The following is a 23,276-nucleotide window of genomic DNA, read 5'->3' as shown; positions in this document are numbered from 1 at the left end:
GGTCCCAGGTTCGATTCCAGTCAAGGGAATGTACCTTGGTTGTGGGCACATCCCCAGTAGGGGGCGTGCAGGAGGCAGCTGATCGATGTTTCTCTCTCATCTATGTTTCTAACTCTCTATCCCCCTCCCTTCCTCTCTGTAAAAAATCAATGAAATATATTTTTAAAAAGTTTTAAAGGAGACCGAAGATTCTTCCTCTCACCTAAGCTAAACTAATATTCATGATATGCTATGTAGCAAATTACTATGGCTCTTGATGACACTCTTCATTTAAAACTGACAAGTGATAAGGGGAAGAATTAGATGCGAATCCTGGGTAGGGATGAGGGGGTTGTTTTCTATCATACTCTATTTTAAGCAGTATGTGTGACTGGGATTTTAGCAGCATTAATTGTGGAAACCAGAAATGGCGTATTGGCTCTGCATTTATGCTGTCTGAAGAATTTAATTTATTTAAACTTATTTTAAGTTAGTCAACTTTTGTATGCATTATTTCTTTTAAAAAATGTTCCTATCAAAGTTGCTTAAGTAGTTTTCTCTACAGTATAAACTGTACAAGAGAGATTTTTCACTCTGGTAGGGTGTCTTATGTGAGCATTAGTTTATTTTTGCTGAATGCCAGGATTCTTACTTGGTTTTCTTTTCTTTTCAGTCAGTACTGCACCCCAGCCTAAACCAGTAAGTATAAGGCGTTTCTGTATTTAATTCTGACCTATGGGGCAGGGATTCTCCTGTTATGGACAATGACACTTTGTTTAGAATTTGAAAACAAAGGAAAAAATATTCCTGCGCTTCTATAATTTTCTCCAAGAAATTCCATGCATCTCTGGCAAGTTGGTACTGGTGAGGTATCTATAAATTGGAGTGTGTCTGAGAGTACACCAGCCCCATAGGCTGCTCAGAGGACCAAGATTTGTTGTTAATTTTGTTTTTATTTGGTTTGATAAGAGTATACACTTTTTTGAAGTTAATGAAAAATGTCAGGGAAAGAGTGACATTTGATTAGGAAGTAATTAAAGTTAACAGTTATCTCCAACTAGGGGTAATGGATTAGCCACCTGAAGGCTTTATCTGTTTGTAATCTCCGCCCAGGCTGACAAAATGTCAAAGAATAAGAAGAAGAAATTGAAGAAGAAGCAGAAGCGCCAGGCAGAATTACTAGAGAAGCGAATGCAGGAAATTGAGGAAATGGAGAAAGAGTCGGGCCCTGGGCAAAAAAGACCAAACAAGCAAGAAGAATCAGAGAGTCCTGTTGAAAGACCCTTGAAAGAGAACCCACCTAATAAAATGACCCAAGAAAAACTTGGTATAAATAGAGCATCACAAAAATAACTTTATTGCAAAGTTTAACATTATCATTGTTATATGTAATGGTTTCATGCATACAGCACATCTTTGGGGGTGTCCTTATATAGTAAGAATACAGAATTTGTCATAAATGTTAGGCAGGTGATGTTCAAATGTAATTTCTAACTTTTCTCAGGAAATGCAATGTAGACATCATTTAGCAGTTGGGTAAGGATAAGAAGATCTTTGTCCTTCTATACATAGGTTTTAGTTCAATTGTGTTTTTACATAACTGTAAGTTCTAGAAAATATTTTGATCTTGTGGAGAAATTTTTCTGTTCTTTCACTCCTACGCATACACATGCATCCTTTTTGTCTCTTTGTTCCTCAGAAGAGCCAAGTACCGTTGACCAGGATCTAACACTTGTGGAACGTGGTGTAGAGGGTGGTACGGCAGAAATTAATTGCAATGGAGTAATTGAAATCGTTAATTATACTGAGGACAATGAGGACAGTAATAAAGAAACACTGAGGCTTACAGATGACCTACATAATGCTAATGACTCTGATCACAATTTGAAGCAGGAAACTAGTTTCCTAAGCTCCCCAAATGGAGACAGCAGCACATCTCAAGAAACAGACTCTAGTACACCTGTGACCTCTGAGGTGTCAGATACTGTGGTGCGTCAGTCTTTATCAAATGTAGACCAGTCACTCAGTGAACAGGACATCAGTCAGCTTCAAGAAAGTATTCGGGCAGAGATACCTTGTGAAGATGAACAAGACCAAGAACATAATGGACCACTGGACAGCAAAGGTACCTATGCAGACATATTTCCCCAATACTTCCCCGCATACATAGTCATCAATTTCATGGGTTTTGTTAATAAAGCTTTACAGCAGGTGTCCAAGTGACGTTAAATGTGTAAGTCTGTAGGTAACTGAATTTTATTGTCCTGTAATGGGTGCACAGCCAAGAAGGTAAAGGTTTTAAGTCTGGAAACTCAAGGTGTTGCTGTCTTCCTTTCGTCTTAGAAAGGTTATTGTAAGTTGCCAATTGGGGGCATGGTGTATTACCTCAGAGTTTTATTAACTTTGGGTAGTTCTGTTCATTGAACAGTCTTATTGATAATGCCTGTTGTCTATAGGGAAATCTACTGCTGGAAATTTTCTTGTTAATCCCCTCGAACCAAAGAATGCAGAGAAGCTCCAAGTGAAGATTGCTGATCTTGGAAATGCCTGTTGGGTGGTAAGTTAAACTAGTCTCAGTGCTTTGTTTTGAAGCAACTAGTGATGAATGAGATTTGAATGTAGTTCTACTAACAGAAGAAAACATCTTCAGTTCTGTACCCAGATTGCCAGTTAACATTTTAGTGACTGTTTTTTACTTCTTATAGGAAAGTTCAAATATATTTATTAAAGTAGAGAGAATGATATAATGAAACAATCCTGCCCAGTTAGGCGTTTATTAACAGATCACCCTGAGGTTATTTTCAGTCACTGGACTTGTCAGGTTTAGTATGGCGTCCCTTTTTATCCACATTATGGGGTTTTCAAATAGCTTTTTTTTTAAGGGAGGAGTCTCTCTACTCCCTTTGCCAATTTTTCAATCTCCACACATCAGTACTTATCTTTATTTCACTCATAAATAACTTGACTATATTGCTCCCAATTCTTTTTTTCAATTTTAGGTATTATTTCTTCCTCCTGAAAAGTAGGACTAATTTACCACCACTGCACCCATCCCCAGTCTTCCCAATTTAATATGATTTTTGGCTAGGTATTTATTCTGTGTTTCATTATTAGGACTCTACTGTTACCTATAGCTGAACTGAACATGCATTGTGTTAGGATTCCTTTTCCTTTTCTGCCTAACACTCTTTCATGCTTAGACAACTTTGTACACTTATCACTTAATTCAACCCCACATTTTCTCCTAGTGGTGTGAATACTTACACTTTGACACAAAAAGATAACTTGGTATTCTTTCTTTTTCCCTAAAAATCTCTATCCTGGAACCTGGAGTCTTCTGTCTGTGTTCATCCTTTGGATTGCCCTATCGGCCTGCTGCATTTCTGCCATTTGGGATCCTTTACTGTCGTCCTGGGGATTATTGTTTACTCTCTTTTTATATCCCTTGTTTCTGTCTCTGATCTTTCTTGGTTTTGTTTTTGTTCCATTTTTTGAAGTACATGTAACTTCAGTAGCTTCCTAAGAAAGGGTGTGTGAGATTGAGCAGGCAGAGGGGAGCCTTGTGTGTCTGATAATGTTTTTATTCTGCTTTTACAATCAGTTGGCTGGGCATCAAGTTCTAGGTTGAAAATCATTTCCCCTCAGTGTGGTTGTAATTGCTCCATTCTTGTCTTTTAGTTTCCTGTCTTGTTGCTGCTGAAGCTCAATGCCATTCTGATTCCTGACCTTTGTATGAGGCCTTTCCCCAGGGAAGTCTGAGGGACATCACTATCACTTCGCAGCAGTGTGTGCCTCTAGCTCTGTTTTCATCCATTATGCTATGGACTCAATAGTGAAATTCGAATTCCTTGGTTTTATTTTCTTCATTTTTTTTTTTTTAATTCTCTTCTTCTCCTTGTTCTCTGTTTTCTAGCTCTGAAGTCGCATTATTCAAATGTTAGACCTCCTGTGCAGGTGCTATCATTTCTGACGTTTCTCTCCTATTTTCTATTTTATTTTCTGGAAGATTTTTTTTTCCCCAATGGGAGGGGGATGGCAGTTTATTGTCCAACACTCTCAGAAGGGGGGTAGCCAGGGGGCTCCGTCTGCATCTCCTCCCTGCATTTGGTTAAATCAACAACTTTTCTTCTCAAATCCCTATGCTGTATAAGATAGACAAGGCCCCCCACCCCTACCCCCAGGAGGGGTTTAGGCCAGGGGTGGGCAAACTTTTTGACTCAGGGCCACAATGGGTTCTTAAACTGGACCAGAAGGCTGGAACAAAATCATGGATGGAGTGTTTGTGTGAACTAATATAAATTCAAAGTAAACATCATTACATAAAAGGGTACGGTCTTTTTTTTTTTTTTTTTTTTTTTTAGTTTTATTCATTTCAAATGGGCCGGATCCGCCCGCAGGCCGTAGTTTGCCCACGGCTGGTTTAGGCAGATGGATGGGCTTGGGGGTAAAGTTCAAGTATTCAGTTCTCCCTCCCAGATTACAGTGCGCCCAGGCCATGAGAGTAGATCCCAACCTTGGGGTTTCTGGTGATGTTAATAGCCCTTCTCTCAGAAACCTCAAGATGAGCTCCCTACCCCTTTCCCTGACCATCACAAACCATGGTCCTAAACCAGTGACGGCGAACCTTTTGATCTCGGCGTGTCAGCATTTTGAAAAACCCTAGTTTAACTCTGGTGCCGTGTCACATATAGAAATGTTTTGATATTTGCAACCATAGTAAAACAAAGACTTATATTTTTGATATTTATTTTATATATTTAAATGCCATTTAACAAAGAAAAATCAACCAAAAAAATGAGTTCGTGTGTCCCCTCTGACACGCGTGTCATAGGTTTGCCATCACTGTCCTAAACCCTAGAGTCTATGCAAGGAGGGGTCCTCAGAACTGCACTCTTCTGAGGCCCCTGCCCCCGGCATGGAGTGATGGGGCAGGCAGCCTTCTCAGGTAGTGACGCCTCGGAGCAAGTGGCGAGGGGAAGGGAGAGGGCTGAGGACCTCGGGAGGCAGGTTGGGAGGGGCCTGGTGGATAAAGCCAGACAGCTTGGTCTGCCTCCTCATCCCACACCCCGGGCCCTAATCCCTGAGAGTCTGCCGGCCAAGGCCATATAGGTGGGGTGGGGGGGTTAAGTAGGTCCTTGTCCCCCAACCCCGGCCAGCCCTATTGGGGACATGAAGCTTTGAAAGGGCTAGGACTGGGCTCCAGGTCAGCTCTCAAGCTCTGACCTTCCAGAACAGCTGAATCCAGGGTACAGGATAGGCCTACTAACCCCCATATCCCATGTCCTGGCCTGTGGCAGAGTGGTGGGGACGGGGGGGGGGGGGGGCTGGGGGGAGGGGTGTCCTAAGGCCGTTATAAAAAGCTAAAACCATTAAAAACTTCTTGGGGAAATGTGCCTCCTAGCTTCTTGCTTCCCCAAGTTATCAACCTCCCTAAAGCCCATCAGAGAGAGCTGAGCCCAGAGAGGGGGGTCCATTAGCACCATGCAATGTTGGGGTGCCCCCGCAGCCTGACCGACCCCAAGCAGGGGCCCTTTAAAGCTGGAGTGCCACTTGCTAAAGCTTCTGTACCCTTGAGGGGGGACCCCTGCAGGGGACGGGTAAGGGAAGAAGGCTTGGCCAAAGTCCAGGCGGGAGTCTCAGCTGGGACCCCAAAGTTCCCTTCCTGGGGTCATGACTTAAAAAATCTTCGTACCACAAACTGGCCCAACAGAACCACAGCCAGAACTATCAGCACATTCCGGATGGGGCCGTTGCCCAGGTCCAGGGCCGCTCCTCTGCGCCATCCACCCGGGCACCGTAGTGATGCAGAATGAAGTCGGCCACAAAGCGGGTCACCTGGCCCAGGAAGCCGGTCAGGCCTTGCTGGTAGGTGTAGAGGGCCATGCAGTAGCCGAAGCCCAGGAGAGCCACCACCCGGCCCCAATTGATGCCACTCTCAAACAGGCTGGAGGCAATCTTGGTGAAGTACTCGTAGGCATTCTCTGGTGTCAGCTGCAGGTGCTGCAACATGGTATAGCGCTGGTTGATGTTGTCCCTGATGATGGCAAGCTGCCGACCTACCTGCACTAAGGTGCTGGCAGGCTCTGGGGACAAGGTGACCATCTCTGGGTCAGTGGGGGCAGCTGACCCCTCAGCTTCCTGCTGCTGATGGCGATAAAAAACGTAGTTGCAGAAAACCTCCTCTGTGTCCCGGGCTACCTGCTCCTCCAAAGTGGAGGACAGGGCAGGCCCTTTGCACGCTTGCCCGGGAGGGCTGGGTCCTTGCCCAGGCGCCATTTTTCAGGTCCCAGGGGAGAGCATTGTTAGCCCAGATCCCGGCCTAGGCCAGGGATGGCTCAGTGGGGCTGAGGCTGGAGATCCCAAGGGGGTGCTTCAGGGTTAGCTGCCCAGGCCCGGCTCCAGGAATGACTGTCAGTGAATTCCTGGCATCCAGATGCAGTCTCTGCGGGTCCCAGTGCGGCCCTCGGCACCCAAGAGGCTTCGGAGAGCGTGGAGGAGCCGGCAGCTCTTCTGGAAGATTTTTTAACTTGTTCTCCAGAAGCCTTATTTTTACTCTCCAGGTTTTTTGGTTCTCTTTCAGAGGATATTGATCATTTTCCCAATTTTGATATTTTCTTCCTATAAGGTGTTACCTCCTTTCTGTTTAGGGTCACTAAACAAAGGACCGTATGACCATATGAATGGAGTTACTAGAAAGCATTTGGAAGCTCTGCCTGGGTAGATCTTGTTGACTGTTATTCACTATAGAATGATCTGTCTGGGCTTTTTTTTTTCCAATTACAGTTGATATACAAGATTATATTAGTTTCAGGTGTACAACATAGCGATTGGGCATTTATATAACTTACGAAATGATCACTCTGGTAAGTCTAGTACCCATCTGGCACCATACATAGTTATTATAATATTATTGACTGTATTCCCTATGCTGAACTTTACATCCTGTGAGTGTTTTTATAACTGACAGTTTGTACATCTGTCAGGCCATTTCATTTCATCCTCAGATGTCATGCTCTGGATCTTTCCTCTTAAATTGGTCATATTTCCCACAGAAACTTATAGTCTTCCTTAGATTTCCTACCCAGAGAGTAAATGCCTGGCTACTAGCACTCAAGGAGCTGAGTTAAGCAAGAAAACGGGCTCACCATGCAATTAGTCAGGGGTGGGCAAACTTTTTGACTCGAGGGCCACAATGGGTTCTTAAACTGGACTCAGAAGAAGGAGCTGTGGCCGTGTTTCCCGACGTTGCCATGTTAACACTGCTGCTGGTGAAGGAGCGGAGGGGAGAGCAAGAGAACCCTCCGCTCTTTCGGCTCCGCGGGCCGGATAGAACAGCCGAGCGGGCCGTAGTTTGCCCACGGCTGAATTAGATTCACTTAATTTCTCTGTCTTCAGAATGGTACTCTCTCCTCAACTGTACAGAGCATCTCCGGAGACCCTGTTGTACCCATTCCAGAGAAAACCTCCAAATGGTCTGTGGGCCATAAGGGCTGTTAGACTATATCAAGCCCTGTGTTCTGGAGCTCTGTTTCTTTAAAAGGTGTTTTAAAGGATCATTCCTGTATTGAATTGCCCCTTCATCCATATTTCCAGAGATACAGTGGGGCCTTGACTTACAAGTGTCCTGACTAACAAGTTTTTCAAGATAGGAGCCGTCTCTCGGCCGATTTTTTGCTGAGTTGCGAGCTAAAATTCGGGTTACGAGCCAGCTTCAGATACCCCACCGCTAGTTGGCGCAGCGAACGTCACAGTGAACGCCACATCAGCCCAGCATCACGTGTCTCACTCGTTCACTTTTTGATTTGACATACGAGTAATTTGAGTTACGAGCTCCGTCATGGAACGAATTAAACTCGTAAGTCAAGGCCCCACTGTACTTGATACCACCAATCCCTGAGCCTTAGGGGAGGTGTACTGTAGTATGCATCACATTGCTTCTCAGCTTTCACCAGTGGCTTATTATTCAGCTTTTTTGGATCCATTAAGACATTCACCAAAGATCTCTCTGTTTTCCAACTTTTAATTTTCATTGCTTTGATTTCTTTGCCACTATCCTTGTCAGTTTATACTTTAAAAATTAACACTGCGTTCTCTATTAAAGTGGAGTTTCAGGAGTGAGTGGAAGTGTGTGTATGTATCCAATCCACCTTCTTTATTTTTGCTAATACTTGACCTCATTTATCATTTACAGAATCTGTGTAAGGCATTAGTGAGGCACATGAATAAAGACAACTCCTTTGATCAACATGTTCATTTTTCCAAATGTGTCACCTGCAGTTCATTTCCACTTCAAACTCAATATTGGAATCCCTTGTTTTCTCATAAAGCCATTTTCCTCTCTCAGTCTCTTCATAAAACATTCTTTTAAATTCGTTTATTTGAAATAAGATCCAAATAAACCTATGAATACAAAATTGGGTACTAAATCTCTTAAGTTACCTTTACTATAGAGGTGTTTCCTCCTTTCCCCCCCCCCCCCATACATTTTATGTGTTAAAGAAACTCCACTTGTTTTGCTGGTTGTATCCTCATGTACTTAGCATGATCTGTTTCCCCAAGATTCCTGTTTGATTTTTTTGGTGGGGTGATGGGGACAGGAGGATGAGGGTGAGAATTCTTTTCTTTAATTGAGGTTACATTGGTTTTTAACATTATATTAGCATTTCTTATCAGCTTTTGTTTTGTCTTGGAAAGCATTTCTCCTTCAAATCTAAGGATAACTTTACTCCATAAATTATTCTTGGCTGGCAGTTTGTTGTTGTTTTCATCCTCACCCTAAAGTATGTTTTGTTTTTAATTGATTTGAGAGAAAGAGACAGAAACACCAATGAGAGAGAGAAACATCAATCAGTTGCTCCAGGCAGGAATGGAACCTGCCACCTTTTTGGTGTACAGGGACAACACTACAACCAACTTGAGCCTCCTGGCCAGGGCTTGGCTGGCAGTTTTAATCTTTCAGTATTTTCGATATGTCCTTCCACTCCTAGCCTGATGAGGGTTCCTGTCTGGGTTATTTTCTTCTTTTTCCCTGGCTGTCTTTACAATTCTTTAGCATTGACTTTTGACAGCTTAATATAATGTGTTTTAGAGAATGTCTCTTTGTATTGAGATAATTAAGTGTTCTTTGACCTTCCTGTATGTCCAACTCATCCAGGTTTGGAAACTTCTCATCTATTATTTCTTTAATAGGCTCTCTGTCCCCTTCTCCATCACTTCTCCTTTTTGGGATACCCATTATTCTTATTTTGCCCTTTCTGATGGAGTGGGATAGTTCTCCTAGAGTTGCATGTCTTTTTAAAAATCTTAGTTCTCTCTGCTCTTCCCCCTGAATCATCTGTAGATTCCTATATTTGAGCCTGCTAATTCTCATTTCCAGCCAGTCTACTCTAATTCCAGTGCTTTCTAATGTATTCTTTATCTTATTTATTGAGTTTTTCAGTTCCAGATTTTTTGTTTGGTTCTTTTTTAGAGTTTCAATATCTTTTGTTCAGCACTCCTTTTGTTCAGTAATTTTATTCTTGAACTCATTGGACTGCCTTTCTGAGTTTTCTTGTATCTCGTTGAATTTTGTTTTATGACAGCTATTTTGAATTCTGTGTCATTTAGATCAGTCTTCCATGACACTGAGTTTGGTTGCTGGCAGATGTCATTTTATTTTTGTACTACTGTGTTACTGTGATTATCCATGGTGTTTGATTCCTCTACTGGCGCATTTGAAGTAATGAACACTTTTCTTGCTTAGGTACAGCTTTGTTTAATTTTAACAATTCAACAAGTTGGTACTTAGAGGCCTCTTTTGTTTTCCAATAGGTGGCACTATAGCACAAGTTTTTGGTTTCTCTTACCTGAGTGGACTCTGGGTATATGACAGCTAGCATTTTCTTTCTTTCTTTTTAAATCTTTATTGTTGAAAGTATTATATATGCCCCCTTTTCCCTCCTATTGACCCCTTCTAGCCAGCCCAAGAGTTAGTATTTTCTACCCTCCACAGCTGCTGTCAGAGATATCACAGGCTGTCTTTGTAGCAGCTTGTGCCTCCAGGGTCACTGGTGCCTTCCAGTGTTGCTGCAGCCACAGTTTTTGCTGGAGTCACCAGGATGATGTGTGCCCCACTGTGTCCAAAGTTGTCTGAGTCTCGGGTGCCACCACCATGGCAGGGGAGCCAGGGTCACAGGCACTGCTGCAGCCAGGGGAGGGAGCCAGAGTTTGCTGCTGCCCTTTTCCTTTTCTGGGGTTTGTGGGTGTAGTCATGAGCCCCTTCTCCACTGATGCTGCCATGCTCACTGGAGTGTGGACTCAGCTGCCACTGAGGGACAGGGTATCAGGCATCCTCACTGCTGGTCCTCTAATTCTACCTTTCCTTGCATTCCAATTCACCTACTTCAGATGTACAGATGTGTGGATCTCTCACACATCTATCAGTATTCCAGTCATTGTCGATTGAAGGGGGCAGACCAAGGTTATGTGTCACTCTGCCGTGATGCTGATGTCACTCTCAGGAATTCTTCATAGGTGCTGTTTTTTAAGGTTCTTGAAACTTGAAACCTACATCTTAAAAATAAATTGTTTTTCTCTAACCTGTGTATATAAAGTTTAAATTCATATGTTTGCAAAATAATTCAGAGTAGACTATAAAGCAAAGTGCTGTTTGGAGGTAATAGCATCAAAATGATACTTAACAGATTAGCTAAATAAAAACTGGTTTAGGAAAAATTTAGAGAATTTATTTTAATCTCCGTTATTAAGCAATCATGACTTGTTACTTTTTAGAATAAATTAATTTTAAAATACTGTTTCCTTCTGTATTTACTCAGCATAAACATTTCACTGAAGATATTCAAACAAGACAGTATCGCTCCTTGGAAGTTCTGATAGGATCTGGCTATAGTACCCCTGCCGACATTTGGAGCACGGCATGCATGGTAATGTTTTTTCCCTTTTTCCTTCACTTGTTATTTGGTAATAACATGCCTTGCCCTGTTTGCTCATTTCAGTAGACCAGCAAATTAAGAAAGTGAAAAAGTATTTTTTGTGTGACTTATCACTAGTACTCTAAATCCTGTGTCTGGAGAGGTCTGAATTCAAAAGCTGGATGTAAACATCTAGCTTTCCATTTGGTTCCTACCAAATTCCTGTTGGGTGAAGGAACCAAATGTTTCTTACGAAAGTTGGGGGTGGGTCCAGGTGGATTGTAAACAACTACTCTGAGGTAGTGTTGCTTTTGTTTAGGGTGTTACAAGTACCCTTCCCCTTTGGCTCTGATCTTATTTTCAGAATAAGGAAACCCCTGGTTTGTTTGTTTCAGTTTGTTTCAGTCTTTAAAGTTCAAGTTACTCAGACATCTTTGCACTTCATAAAATGTGAAGCTCAATCATTCATAAATTGCTGCTTTGTCCCAGGCAAGCAACTATTCAAATGGTTAGATTTAGTTGCTACTAAATGATTTCCCACAAATAGCCTCATGTTGGAATGTGTTATATTGTTTCCTGAAATGGAGTATACTCTTTACTTGTAATTGTGTGTTTATTTGCTTGTTTCTCTTCCACTAGGTTATAAGAGCCAGCAGGACTCATGTGTGTTATGTATAGCAAGTGTCTGGTTAAGACCCTGGCACATTTTGCGTGTGTGTTTACAATGGAGTTCTGATGCTAAATACCTCGAGTTGTCACAGATTTCACAAGTTAAGGGCATAGTTCACCTCAAGGCTGCCTCTGAGGCCCACAGGCCACCTGTACTTCTGGCCAACTGGCCACACATTGGGAGATTCCACTAGCATTTCAGATTTGATAGTTCACTAGAATGACTCACAGAACTCAGGCTCATCATGAGTCACCTCATTAGTATAAATTTAAGTATGGCCCAGTGTTCCATTGTGAATAACAAAAAAACACCCTGATCGCTTGGAAATTTAGATGCTATCTCCCAGGAAACAGGAACAAAGACCAAACAAATTAATTATTATGCAACAATACTTAAGAAATATTTGTGGACCATCAGATGTGTTTAACTAAGCAAGAAATACATTAAATTCATTTTAATTAACATTTAGTATTCACAATCAACTCTGGAAAACTTGAAAGAGAAAGGACAAGGCATAAATCTCCACCTGTTTTAGTCATAGATTTTTGACATCTACATTCCTGAAACGCTGTCTTTCAAAGGTAACAGAGTTAAAAACCATGTTGTTAATATGGCATAACTTTATAAATCATTTGTTAGGACATATCATTGACTTTTGAAGTGGAGGACTCTGAAATAAAGTAAGGTTTGGTATTTTACACACAAGATTTTACACATAAAATCTGACGTCTTTCTTGCCATACCTTAAAGCAGGGGTGGGGAATGTCTGGCCTGCAGGCTGTATAAAGCCTGTGAAATCATTTGGTCTGGTCCTGCCAAGCAAGGCATTGGGGGTGAGTTAATTAAATGTTTGACCAAATATAACAGGCTAACTTTTTTTAAACATGTATTTATTGATTTTTAGAGAGAAAAGAAAGGAGAAGGAGAGAGAGAGAGGAACATCGATGAGAGAGAAACATCATTGAGCAGCTGCCTCCTGCACGCCCCCACTGGGGATCGAGCCCACAACCTGTGCATGTGCCCTGACTGGGAATCGAACCGGTGACCTCTTGGTTCATGGGTCAATGCTCAATGAGCAGCAGGCTAATTTTTAAGCTGATAATTTAGTATGGCCCACAAATGATGTCATAAATATCCAGATGACCCTTGGCATAAAAAAGGTTCCCCACCCCTGCCTTGAAGCTTTAAATTTATTGTTAGAGAAAATAAGTGAGCAACATCACCAACTACAAAATATAGCTAGATGGTATCTGTTTATTATGATAATAAATAATAATATATTATTTATGAAGTGGTTCTTAGTAGTGGGCTGATTATTTGAGGGTAGTGGATCCTGCTTGCCATTTAACATAGTATTTACTATGTTAGGCTTAAGAAGTGAGGGAATTAACCTTGCCTCCTATTTGGACCAGCTCATGTGCAGGAATTTTCTTGATTAGGGGGGGAAGCACTTATTTGACATGAGATAGTATTATGAGAACTTATGCCCCAAGCTTCTCTCATTTTGCTGATAGGTTTAGAAGTGTTGCCTAAAGTTTGGCCATAATCAGAGAATAAAAATAAATCCTAGATTATCAGAGATGCCCCAAGAGATGGATCTTGCATCCAGTGTAATTAATTGATAGAAAGATCGGGGCCCTTTCTGAGAGATAAAGAGACAAGTTATAAGAACGCCTATACCACTAGTGATTGAGATGACCAAGTTTAGATGGGCAGTAACATAAATGTTATGTTAATGTTCTTTAACGAACATTAAGAATCAATAAAGAATAGATGTTTTTAATTCTCCAGCCTGTGGATCTTAACAACCTTATAATGACATGTGTCAACCATTACAGCATCAGATAGAATAGTTTCACTGCCCTAAAAATCCTCTGTGCTCTGCCTATTCATCCTTCTTCCCCTACCTTCCTCCCTTCCCTCAACCCTTGGCCACTGATCTTTCTATTTTCTCTATAGTTTTGCCTTTTTCAGAGTGTCAACTTGAAATCCTACAGTATGTAGCCATTTAGGTTGGTTTCTTTCACTTTGTAATATTCCTTTTATAACTGATTTTGCCTGTGTCTGTGACCCTGAGTGATGCTGAACAGGCTCTGGTTAGTGTGGGACAGGCATGAGTGGGAATTGGGAGCCCCGGATTGGGGGATGAGCTTTGCCTTTCCGTTGGGGCACAGTTTTTTCATCTGCAAAGGAAATGTGTTTAACTAGGTGTTTTATTATCTAGAGCTCCTGCTAGCTTTCAGTTCTAATGTAATCGTTTGGTTAGGTTTTTTGCTGTTTTAATAAAATTATAACTACTAACAACTACCTTATGTTTAGAAAATAAAACTCTTAGAGAACTTTAACTAGATGTAAATATCTAGATGAAAAAAATTAGAAAATTTAAGTTTTAGAATTTTTAATATATTTTTGTAAGCTTTAATTTCAGTATCTTTACTGTCCTCCTACTATGAGACATTGAAAAATTAAAGTACTGGTTTCAGAAGATAGACAAATTTTGGTGAATAAGAATCACAGTTGGTTTCTGTTCTGCATTGGGACTATAAACCTCAGGGCAATTAGAGGGTACCACCAGTAGCTGCTCTATCAGTGTGGTTCAGTTTCATAGTGAGCTGCTGGAATGTAAAACAAGCTATACCTGGCAAGAAGCCATAGCATCCCTGACATTTTAGAGGTAATCCTAAACTAGTGATGGCGAACCTATGACACACGTGTCAGAGGTGACACGCGAACTCATTTTTTTTGGTTGATTTTTCTTTGTTAAATGGCATTTAAATATATAAAGTAAATATCAAAAATTTCTATATGTGACATGGAACCAGAGTTAAGTTAGGGTTTTTCAAAATGCTGACACGCCGAGCTCAAAAGGTTCACCATCACTGTCCTAAACCTTCTGGTTTTGTGGCCTTTCTCTGGGTGGCAATACAGCCCACAGATACTGTTTTAAGAAAGTCTGTCTTATCCTGAAACTGCAAAATCTGACACGAGCCAACCACTGAGACCTAAACATGAGTCTCAATTGAGAATGTGCCCCAACTAAATCCACCCCACAGTCTTTGAGATTGTCTGAACTACTCAATGCCATTGATTCAATCAAAGTTGTCCCACGATTAGCACTTAACTTTTTTTACTTCACTTTTATTATTATTTTTAATATATATTTTTAGTGAGTTCAGAGAGGAAGGGAGAGAGAGAGAGAAACATCGATGATAAGAGTATCATTCATTGGCTGCCTCCTGCACACTCCACACTGGGGATCAAGCCCACAACCTGGGAAGGTGCCCTGACCGGAATCGCATGACCTCCTGCTTCATAGGTCAGCGCTCAACCACTGAGCCAGGCCAGCTGGGCTGACTTCACTTTTATATCAGTAATGTTCTTTTAAAACTGTTCTATTGTTTTTTAATCCATTTTAATCAATGAAAATTTAACATAGCCCCATCACTCAGATGCTGTCTTTTCATACTGCTTGGCATTTATTCCATAGGAAATCACTTTCTTTCAGATACTCTTTAAAACCATTTATAAGAGGCTGTCTGTGGTAGGAGACTGCCTTTTTTTTCCTGGTTAGTGACACAGATTCTGAGTTGCTCCGGATTCCATTTACACATAATCTTTTTCTGATTTTCCATAGGACTGAGAAGTGGGAACACTGTCTGGGATAGGTTAGGGAGTGCTTTCCAACGCAGAACTTTAAAATATACTTTTTGCCAAACACTAAAGAGTTATAGGTAGAAAAATGTCTGAATTTTTTGGTTTCAGTTTTGGATACAGAATCTCAATTTCTAGCCATGTAAAATTATAATGTAAGACTTGCTCTCTCACGAAAATTTAATAATAAAAAATCACCTTACTGTCCAGGTGTGCCCCCTCTGACCAAAAAGAGAAATTTGAGAGCTTAATTACTGATTTGGCGGGAGGTGGGGAGGGCATGGAGTAATCTACATGTTGATATTAACTGAGTTTTCACTATTTTCCTGCTCCATTTTATTAAGATATGGGTGTAGGAGGAAAGCTCTTGAGGAATAATCTCTTAGATATTTTTTAAATGATTATCTGCAGGTTACTTAATATTGAGCCAAATAAAAATAAGCTTCCCAAAGGTCTTTTTTTTCTTAGTGTTTTCATACGCTGTCCTCTTTTTCTTAGGCCTTTGAACTGGCCACTGGTGACTATTTGTTTGAACCTCATTCCGGGGAAGAGTATACTCGCGATGAAGGTGAGTCCCCTTAACTGTGATTGCTTGTGGGTGGTAGTTACACTTTCCACATGTGGCTCACATCATTTATTACTACTGAAGAGCCTTAGTCTTCTTAGTGTGCTAGAAATATATAAATTTCAGAAAATATAGAAATATGTTTTATGTTAGGTATTAGATATACTAGATATTTTATAATAAATATTAAATAACTCTAGATGAGGATTAAAGGAGGCCACAATTGGTTAAACTAAAATTTGTGTTCTTCTAAAACATCTAGTTATCTTTCTTTCTATATAAACCAGTGGTGATTCATTCTTTACTCAGTTTGAATCTACCTGTTGATCAACTTATTGCTCAGTTGTACCTGCAACTTTATCTGAAAGTTAATAATTTTAATATACAAACATGCTGTGAATGAATGCAGAGAAGAAAGGGGAGAGCGAGAAAGAGAGAAGCATCTGTGTGAAAGAAAAACACTGATCGGTTGCCTCCCATGACCTAGGTGTGTGTCCTGACCGGGAATTGAACCTGCAACCTTCTGGTGCATTGGACAACAGTCCAACCAACTGAGCCACCCGACCAGGGCCAGAGACTTTATTTGTCTATATAAATACTTTATCTTCTTTATTATACAGTTTGTGCAGCTTTGATTTTAAGGATTAATGGGATTGCTTTGAGAGAGCAGTAGCAATATGCCCTCTCAGTGTGGAAAATAAGTTCTTTACTTTCTGTGCTTCCCTCGAGTCTTTAGGAAGTCGGGTTTCACGCTCTCTCTGTAGAAACAAGAATGCTCTCTTTCTCAAACTGGCTCTCTGGGATATTATGGGCAATGTTAGTAGGGCTTGCTGATAATCCTAACAAGTGCTGTTTGGAAAATGGCATAGCCAAATGCTTATTTTAGTGGGTACAGTTTGGATATGTTTTTCATACATAAGCTCTGTGAGAAAATGCTGTAATTAACACCGTTATATACACTTGATTTTTCCCTGTTCTCTGCTTGCTTTTTTTCTGAGTTATGCATATAAATCTATATGCTATAGATTTACATTGTTTTTCAAATGCCCTACTATTATCTATTTGGAAGGGGAATTAATTTTTTCTCTTTACCTCTGTAGACTCCCTATAAATAGTGTGTGGTACAGTGCACATATTGTGGCTAGAGTTATATAGAGTAGGACCTTATGCTACCAAACCTGAAAATTGAAATGTATAAGAAAAGTCTCAAGTAAGGGTCAAGGGAGAACAGTCTACCCTAGATATTTAGATCCTGACTTTTCCTTCCTATGCCAGTTAGTATTAACAGTCCTTAGATGAAACCTCAAACTACTACAATAAGTTTATAATAAGATAAACTATATATAGTCTCACAAACTAGCCTCACAATTAATATATACAAAGGCATTTATTCGCAGGTCCTGCCTAAGATTGGTAGAAATTTCTTGGCAGCCAAGTACTTGTTACCAAGCCATAAATTCAGTTAAAATTGCCCAAAGGTTATAGTGAATTCATGAATGTAAAGCCCCTTTAAAAAGGCACCAGTGAGTCCTTTACATGAGAAACAGAGATGACCTGAAACCTTCACAGGTTCCCAGCTATGTGACTACCTAGCATATTGTTCCCCTAGAAGATACATTATTGGAAGTTTCTTAAGTGATTCTTTTTGACATCGATGATTCTGTAACTACAGGATTAAGTTCATTTATAAAGCTGTTGTATCCAGGAGCCTTCACTTTAAAGCCTCTTGATAGTTTCTGTCCCCTGCCTGTAAGTGTGGATGGGGGGTGGTCCCAAGCTCACTTCCTGATGACAGACTGCACGCGTCCCTGTCAGTGTCCATAGTCCACATTCATGCTGTGACACTCACCGGGCACCACATGACTTGGACATTTGATGGCCTGCAAATAGTCAGGGAGCTGTGCTTTAAAATGTTGGTGCTCAGTTTTACTACACACACACACACACACACACACACACACACACACAACCCTGTACTAGACTACAATGTGGGTTTTCATTCACATACTAGCTCTTATTAGCCCTACAGCTTCAAGTGGTCCATTTATTCTCTGTGAGGTTTCATTTCTTGTCTTTAAAATGGTATGTAAGTCTTTGGCCTGTTGTGCAGGGTATTGTGAAAACTTAATCATATTAGTGCTTTAATCATCACGAACATTCTTATAAATTTCTATGATGTCTAAAAGCATATTGGTACATTGTTTTACCTTTCCTAAAAACCCTGTCTGAACTTAAATATATAGACAAAATAGAAATAAAGGTGTAGATAAGCCGCTAAACTCCAGAAAGGGCATGCCAACTACTATCAGGTAACCAACCACCTGAAATAATTCTTGACTTTCCCAGTCTCCTCTTGAGTAGCCTTGGTTTTATTTGTAGTGACTTTTAAACAGCTAGTCCTTGAAAAGCTATTCTTGGAAAAACCTCTTACAGCCTGTCCTTGATCCTGTTCTTCTTACCCTTCTATTTTAGACCACATTGCGCACATTATAGAGCTGATAGGCAGAATTCCAAGACGCTTTGCCCTCAGTGGGAAATATTCACAGGACTTCTTCAATCGCAGAGGTAGTATTGTTAACATGAGTTTTCATCTAGGCCCCAGGAAACACCTTCAGGAAGCAGAGCATTCACACCAAGATTATTTTAACTTACCGCTCAAGTCCCCCTGGAGTGGGCACCTGATTTTTATGGTTTTCTGGATTCTCCATTAGATGGATGGAGTCCTCCTCTTCCCATTTAGGACAGGAAGCAAGCCTGAGATGCTTTACGAAGAGGTGTGCATGCTACTCTTTCTGCCAATGTCTAGAACTGTATTTGTTACTCCTGTTATGTATGTCTTTTTTTTCCCCCTTCTTGAAATGTTTGAAACATACAGATCACATTGCATTGATCATAGAACTTCTGGGGAAGGTGCCTCGCAAGCTCATTGTGGCAGGAAAATATTCCAAGGAGTTTTTCACCAAAAAAGGTAAAATAAGTGTGTTTATTCCCAGACATTCAGGGGCCAAAAGTGCTTTAAAATTAAGAGGTAAGTACAGCTGGGTGCATGTTCCCAGCACCTACAAAAGGATGGTCCTACTTTGAATGTGAGCTGTTACTTGGCAGAAATGAAATTAGTCACTCACGAGCAGAAACTGGAGCCAGGCCATGTGGGTTCAGATCCCAGCTGTTCCACTAGTTATGTGGCCATTGACACAGCCTCAGTTTTCTGATATCTGCGTGTTTACATTAGTTTCAGTTATTCTGTGTATAATACCTGGCACATGGTTGGTTACTCCTATGCAGCACTTCTAGAAATGAGCAAATTTTTGCTAGCCTTTGGCCTAACAACTGCCTCTATCAAAAGGCAAGCAAGTATTTTCGCTTAAGCTTAAGGGCAGGACTACATCTCACCCATCTTGTAGCCCTTTGACACCTATCACAGTCACTTCAGCCCATCAATCATGTGAATTAACTTTATACTTTGTAGTTTCATAAGTTCGTTATCACTTCTTAGTGAAGGAACAGATAAAACTCTCACTTTAAATTTTTGACTTGACAATGTATATTGGCATATTTAAATATGTATTTCTTCTGCATTTCAAATAAAGTTTAAAAGCTAAAATGTAAAAACCTGACTTAGAAGGGACTTGCCTTTTTCTCCCTTTTTGCCATGTTTCCTTTTTCCTCACAGCCTCTACACTAGTGCTGAGAACAATCACTTTCCCAACACTGACAGCAAGCACACTCAGAAACGCTCCTTAATGTTGCTCTTTGGGGCAGGAAAATGGTTAAGTGCTTCCTAAGAGTTCCTCCTTGTGTGCAAAGTCAGGGTAATACGAGCCTCTGCCAAGCAAGTGATTAAGTCGGCGCTCGCTGCCCACATGAGAGGCTTCCGATGAGTGTCGCACGAGAAAACACGTTAAAGCAGCATTTACCTTAAGCCCTGGCAAATTGACTTATCTTAAATTGAGGTTCCAGAATAGTACCGAGGGTGGCACAGCATCTCTGAAAGCTGTATGGGGTTCATTCAGCTCCTTATTTTTTATTTATTTTGTTGTTTTCTTAACTCATTTTTAAAGACTGCCCATTTTTTAAGTAACATTTACTCGACTATCAAGCCAAGAAAAGAGAGTACATGCAAAGTGTTTTTGGTGTATGGTTGTAAACTGCCTTTGAACACCATATTGAATACATCTGGATTATACAGGCATTTAATCCTCATTTCAGTAAATAGGTCCTGATATCCCTACCCAATTTGACCAGGGCTAAAATTCTGGAACGGTGGAACAAACAAGTTCCCTTACATTTTTAGGCCCTCATGGAAATATGGAGATACTTCTTTCCAGGGACTGGAGTAGAGAAGGGGAGTTGCTTTGTAGATGGAGAGTTAGATTCTGATGGTAAAATTTGATTCTCTATAGATTACCTGGATTTGCTACTGGGTTTCCACAATGTAATCTTGTCATTTGTCAGTGTTGGTCAGTTTCTTTTGTACTGCTTTTACCATAGGTGACCTGAAACACATCACGAAGCTGAAACCCTGGGGCCTTTTTGAGGTTCTAGTGGAGAAATATGAGTGGTCTCAGGAAGAGGCAGCTGGCTTCACGGATTTCTTACTGCCCATGTTGGAGCTGATCCCCGAGAAGAGAGCCACTGCCGCTGACTGTCTCCGGCACCCTTGGCTCAACTCCTAAGCCCCAGCCCAGCTCCGCAGCAGAGACCACACGCCGCCCCTCCGCTTCCCTCCAAGCATTGCCCTCTCCCTTTTCAGGTGAAGCTCTTTCTTCAAGGGTTTCTAGGTTTTGGGCGGCTTTTTATATTATTCCAACATGTTCATTTGGGTCTGCTTACTTGACCCTGTGGAGATTCCCCCACAGCCATTGGGCATCCTAGGTGAATTTGGCCTTGATTGGGCTTTGCCAAAGACTAACGGACTAAAATATGGAACAGCCTCTCGCCCTGTGCCCTTGTCTTTCCATTAGGACATACTTTAAATAATAAGCAGCCTTTTTAAAAAGAGCTATGAATATGTAGGAGCTCATCCTTTTATTCACTGACTCTAAGAGTCAAATTTTCTAATGCATATCCTTTTGCCAGCATAAGGATGAGAAGGGGGGAAGGGTGACTCTCTGTACAGCAGAGACATTAAACTTGCTGTATCCAGGCTGCACCATCTTCCTGGATTGTTTCTGTTGTTCTCTATGTTCACATTTTTTTCCTGCGACTTTTAAGCTACTGTCTATTTTTAAATGCGCTGTATAAACACCAAATTTGGGTACCATTATATCACTGTTCAGAATAATGTCATGTTCTCTTAATAATTCTAAGAGTCTTGCAACTTCAGTCTGATTTTTGATGGAAACAAAAACAGAACCATTAACTAGTTATTTCTTCAGAACCACAGGTGTCCTGCAAACTGTCCTTTCCTACATGTCTTCTGTTGTCCTAAAAGCAGTTATTTTGATAGGCTGTTTGAGGGGTCTTGGGGGGTTTTTTGAATCCCTGGCTGGCACTTGACTCACTTCACTTGAGTTTATTTCCCATGGCTAAAGAATTCAGGCTGACTCTAGAAAGGAGATCTGGGCTTCAGAGATTTCCCATCTAACAAGAAAATGTCCTAGAGTTCTTAATCCTTTTCCAAATGGTCCCCAAATGTTATTTACAGCATTTTCTTTGCCTTGTCCAAAATTCAGCTTTGGAGCAGTTTCCCTCTGTGGCTTTGCCTTTCTCATTTTCTCAGAGGCTGCAGGTCTTAAATGAATTTCTTAAATGAAATCCCAGGAAATAAGAACCGGGGCAGGGGGAGGGAGGGAGAGTTGGCACTTGTTTCATTATTTTGAGGGTTTGGGTCTTTTGTGTGTGTGTGTGTGATTGGTTTAGGATTAACCATTCTCTGCTGCTATTTCCTTGTATAATGTAAGTTTTTAACTGCAATTTTGAGATGATTGGATGTATTTGAGGTGTTTTCTTTTTCAAATGAGAAAAGGCTTTATGAATTTTATTTTAGGGTGGGTCTCTCTCAGACTTGCCCTAGACTGCATATTTCTCAGTTCATATTGAAAAGTAAAAGGGCATGATAGAGGCCACAGCCGCTTGTTGAACATGGACCAAGAGGGCCTCGGGATCGCACTCTCCAGAAGCGCTACAGGACTGATTCACAGAAGCCAAGGAGGTGCAGCGTGAGGCTCTGCTAGCAAAGCTCCCAAGGAGACGGGTAGCCAGCTTTCTGTACGGGAATTGGAATATAGATTCTGTCATTTATTCACCAACAGTGGCAAAGGAAAAAGTGGTGCAGTTATGCAATCCAGTTAACACATTACCCTGAATAACTATGGCCAGCCGTTCATTGGATCCTTGATTGGGTAGTCCTGAAATCATACATGTTCCTGTAGAAACCATCTTTTTTTAATTTTTTAAAATATATTTTTATTGATTTCGGAGAGGAAGGGAGAGGGAGAGATAGAAATATCAATGATGAGCAAGAATCACTATTTGGCCGCCTTTTGCATGCCTCCTACTAGGGACTGAGCCTGCAACCTGGGCATGTGCCCTGGCCGGGAATCAAGTCTTGATCTCCTAGTTCATAGGTCGACACTCAACCACTGAGGCACACTGGCCCGGCCCTATAGAAAGAATTTTAAGTGAGGCTGCCTATGCATCTATCAAGAATAAAGAGAATAGATTGTATCAAACAACGGCAGGGAAAATCCTTCAGCAATTCTAATCCACTTTGGATTTTCTGCGATATATATACATCTAAAGCAATAGCAGACTAGAACTGAATTCTACACTGTCAAATCACAACTGTGGGATTACAGGAATTCTGGTTATGATATTAAGATGAAATAACAAAAACACAAATAACCCCATTTTAACAGTTGACATGAAAAGAACTTTTAGTAGAACCTGTAACTTCATTTTGGAACTCTTTCTCGTGACATAAGGGCTTCCCCCATCATTTAAGGAGCCACATGAATTAGAAGCTGTAGAAAGAGGCAGCTGTAGAATTTGATCTTCCAAGTACCCTGTGTACCTTATTGAATTTAATCATAATACGTCAAATTGCCACGGTCTCACAAAAGGATTTCTATTTGCTGTCAGTTAAAAATAAAACCCTGAGTCCATTTTTACTCTTTCTACTGGATGCATTCTGTTTTCTTTGTAAATGCAATACAATAAACGGTTTAATAACCCACATGTTTCCAGAAAACGTGTTCGTTTACTGCCCAGGTTGGTCTGACCCACGCCTCAGAGTGGAGGAAGGGATCAGCTCTGTGCTTTTTGAACTTAAATATACAACGAAACTACAGCCTGAACACATGCTATTCAGTGAGGTTTGTAGCTTTGCTTCTGTCTTTAAGTTGGGATTGGGGTGGACTAGCAGTACATTTTGGAAAGTCTAAGAAAATTGTTATTCCTGCATCTGACAGCATTTGTCCCAGAATATTCGTGGTGTGTTTTTTCCTCAGGTTGCAATCACCATGTGCGGAATGCTAAAGGTTTGTGGACTGGCTAAAGC

The 23,276-nt window shown here is 40.9% G+C and overlaps 2 protein-coding genes across 2 annotated transcripts in view; one reads left to right on the top strand and one right to left on the bottom strand.

Annotated features, from left to right (window-relative positions):
• The window catches only part of SRPK1 (SRSF protein kinase 1), a 64,164-nt gene extending 41,263 nt beyond the window's left edge, over positions 1-22,901 (top strand). Inside the window, exons 9-16 of the mRNA XM_081095042.1 lie at positions 653-678; positions 1,093-1,306; positions 1,679-2,104; positions 2,436-2,536; positions 10,794-10,901; positions 15,709-15,778; positions 18,651-18,743; positions 20,267-22,901. Of these exons, the coding sequence (XP_080951168.1) occupies positions 653-678; positions 1,093-1,306; positions 1,679-2,104; positions 2,436-2,536; positions 10,794-10,901; positions 15,709-15,778; positions 18,651-18,743; positions 20,267-20,451 (1,223 nt within the window). The 3' untranslated portion in view covers positions 20,452-22,901. The remainder of the gene's footprint in view (positions 1-652; positions 679-1,092; positions 1,307-1,678; positions 2,105-2,435; positions 2,537-10,793; positions 10,902-15,708; positions 15,779-18,650; positions 18,744-20,266) is intronic.
• LOC308521624 (bcl-2 homologous antagonist/killer-like) lies at positions 5,707-6,255 on the bottom strand (the record flags this gene model as incomplete). The annotated part of the gene is made up of 1 exon (XM_081094680.1): positions 5,707-6,255. The coding sequence occupies one exon, from the start codon at positions 6,253-6,255 to the stop codon at positions 5,707-5,709; it is 549 nt and encodes a 182-aa protein (XP_080950806.1).
• Positions 22,902-23,276: the final 375 nt, after the last annotated feature.

The sequence above is a fragment of the Myotis nattereri genome (genome assembly GCF_964212035.1).
Source record: "Myotis nattereri genome assembly, chromosome: 6".
Lineage (NCBI taxonomy): Eukaryota > Metazoa > Chordata > Mammalia > Chiroptera > Vespertilionidae > Myotis > Myotis nattereri.
The sequence above is the reverse complement of the archived record's forward strand: the minus strand, read 5'-3'. Positions and strand labels throughout refer to the sequence as shown.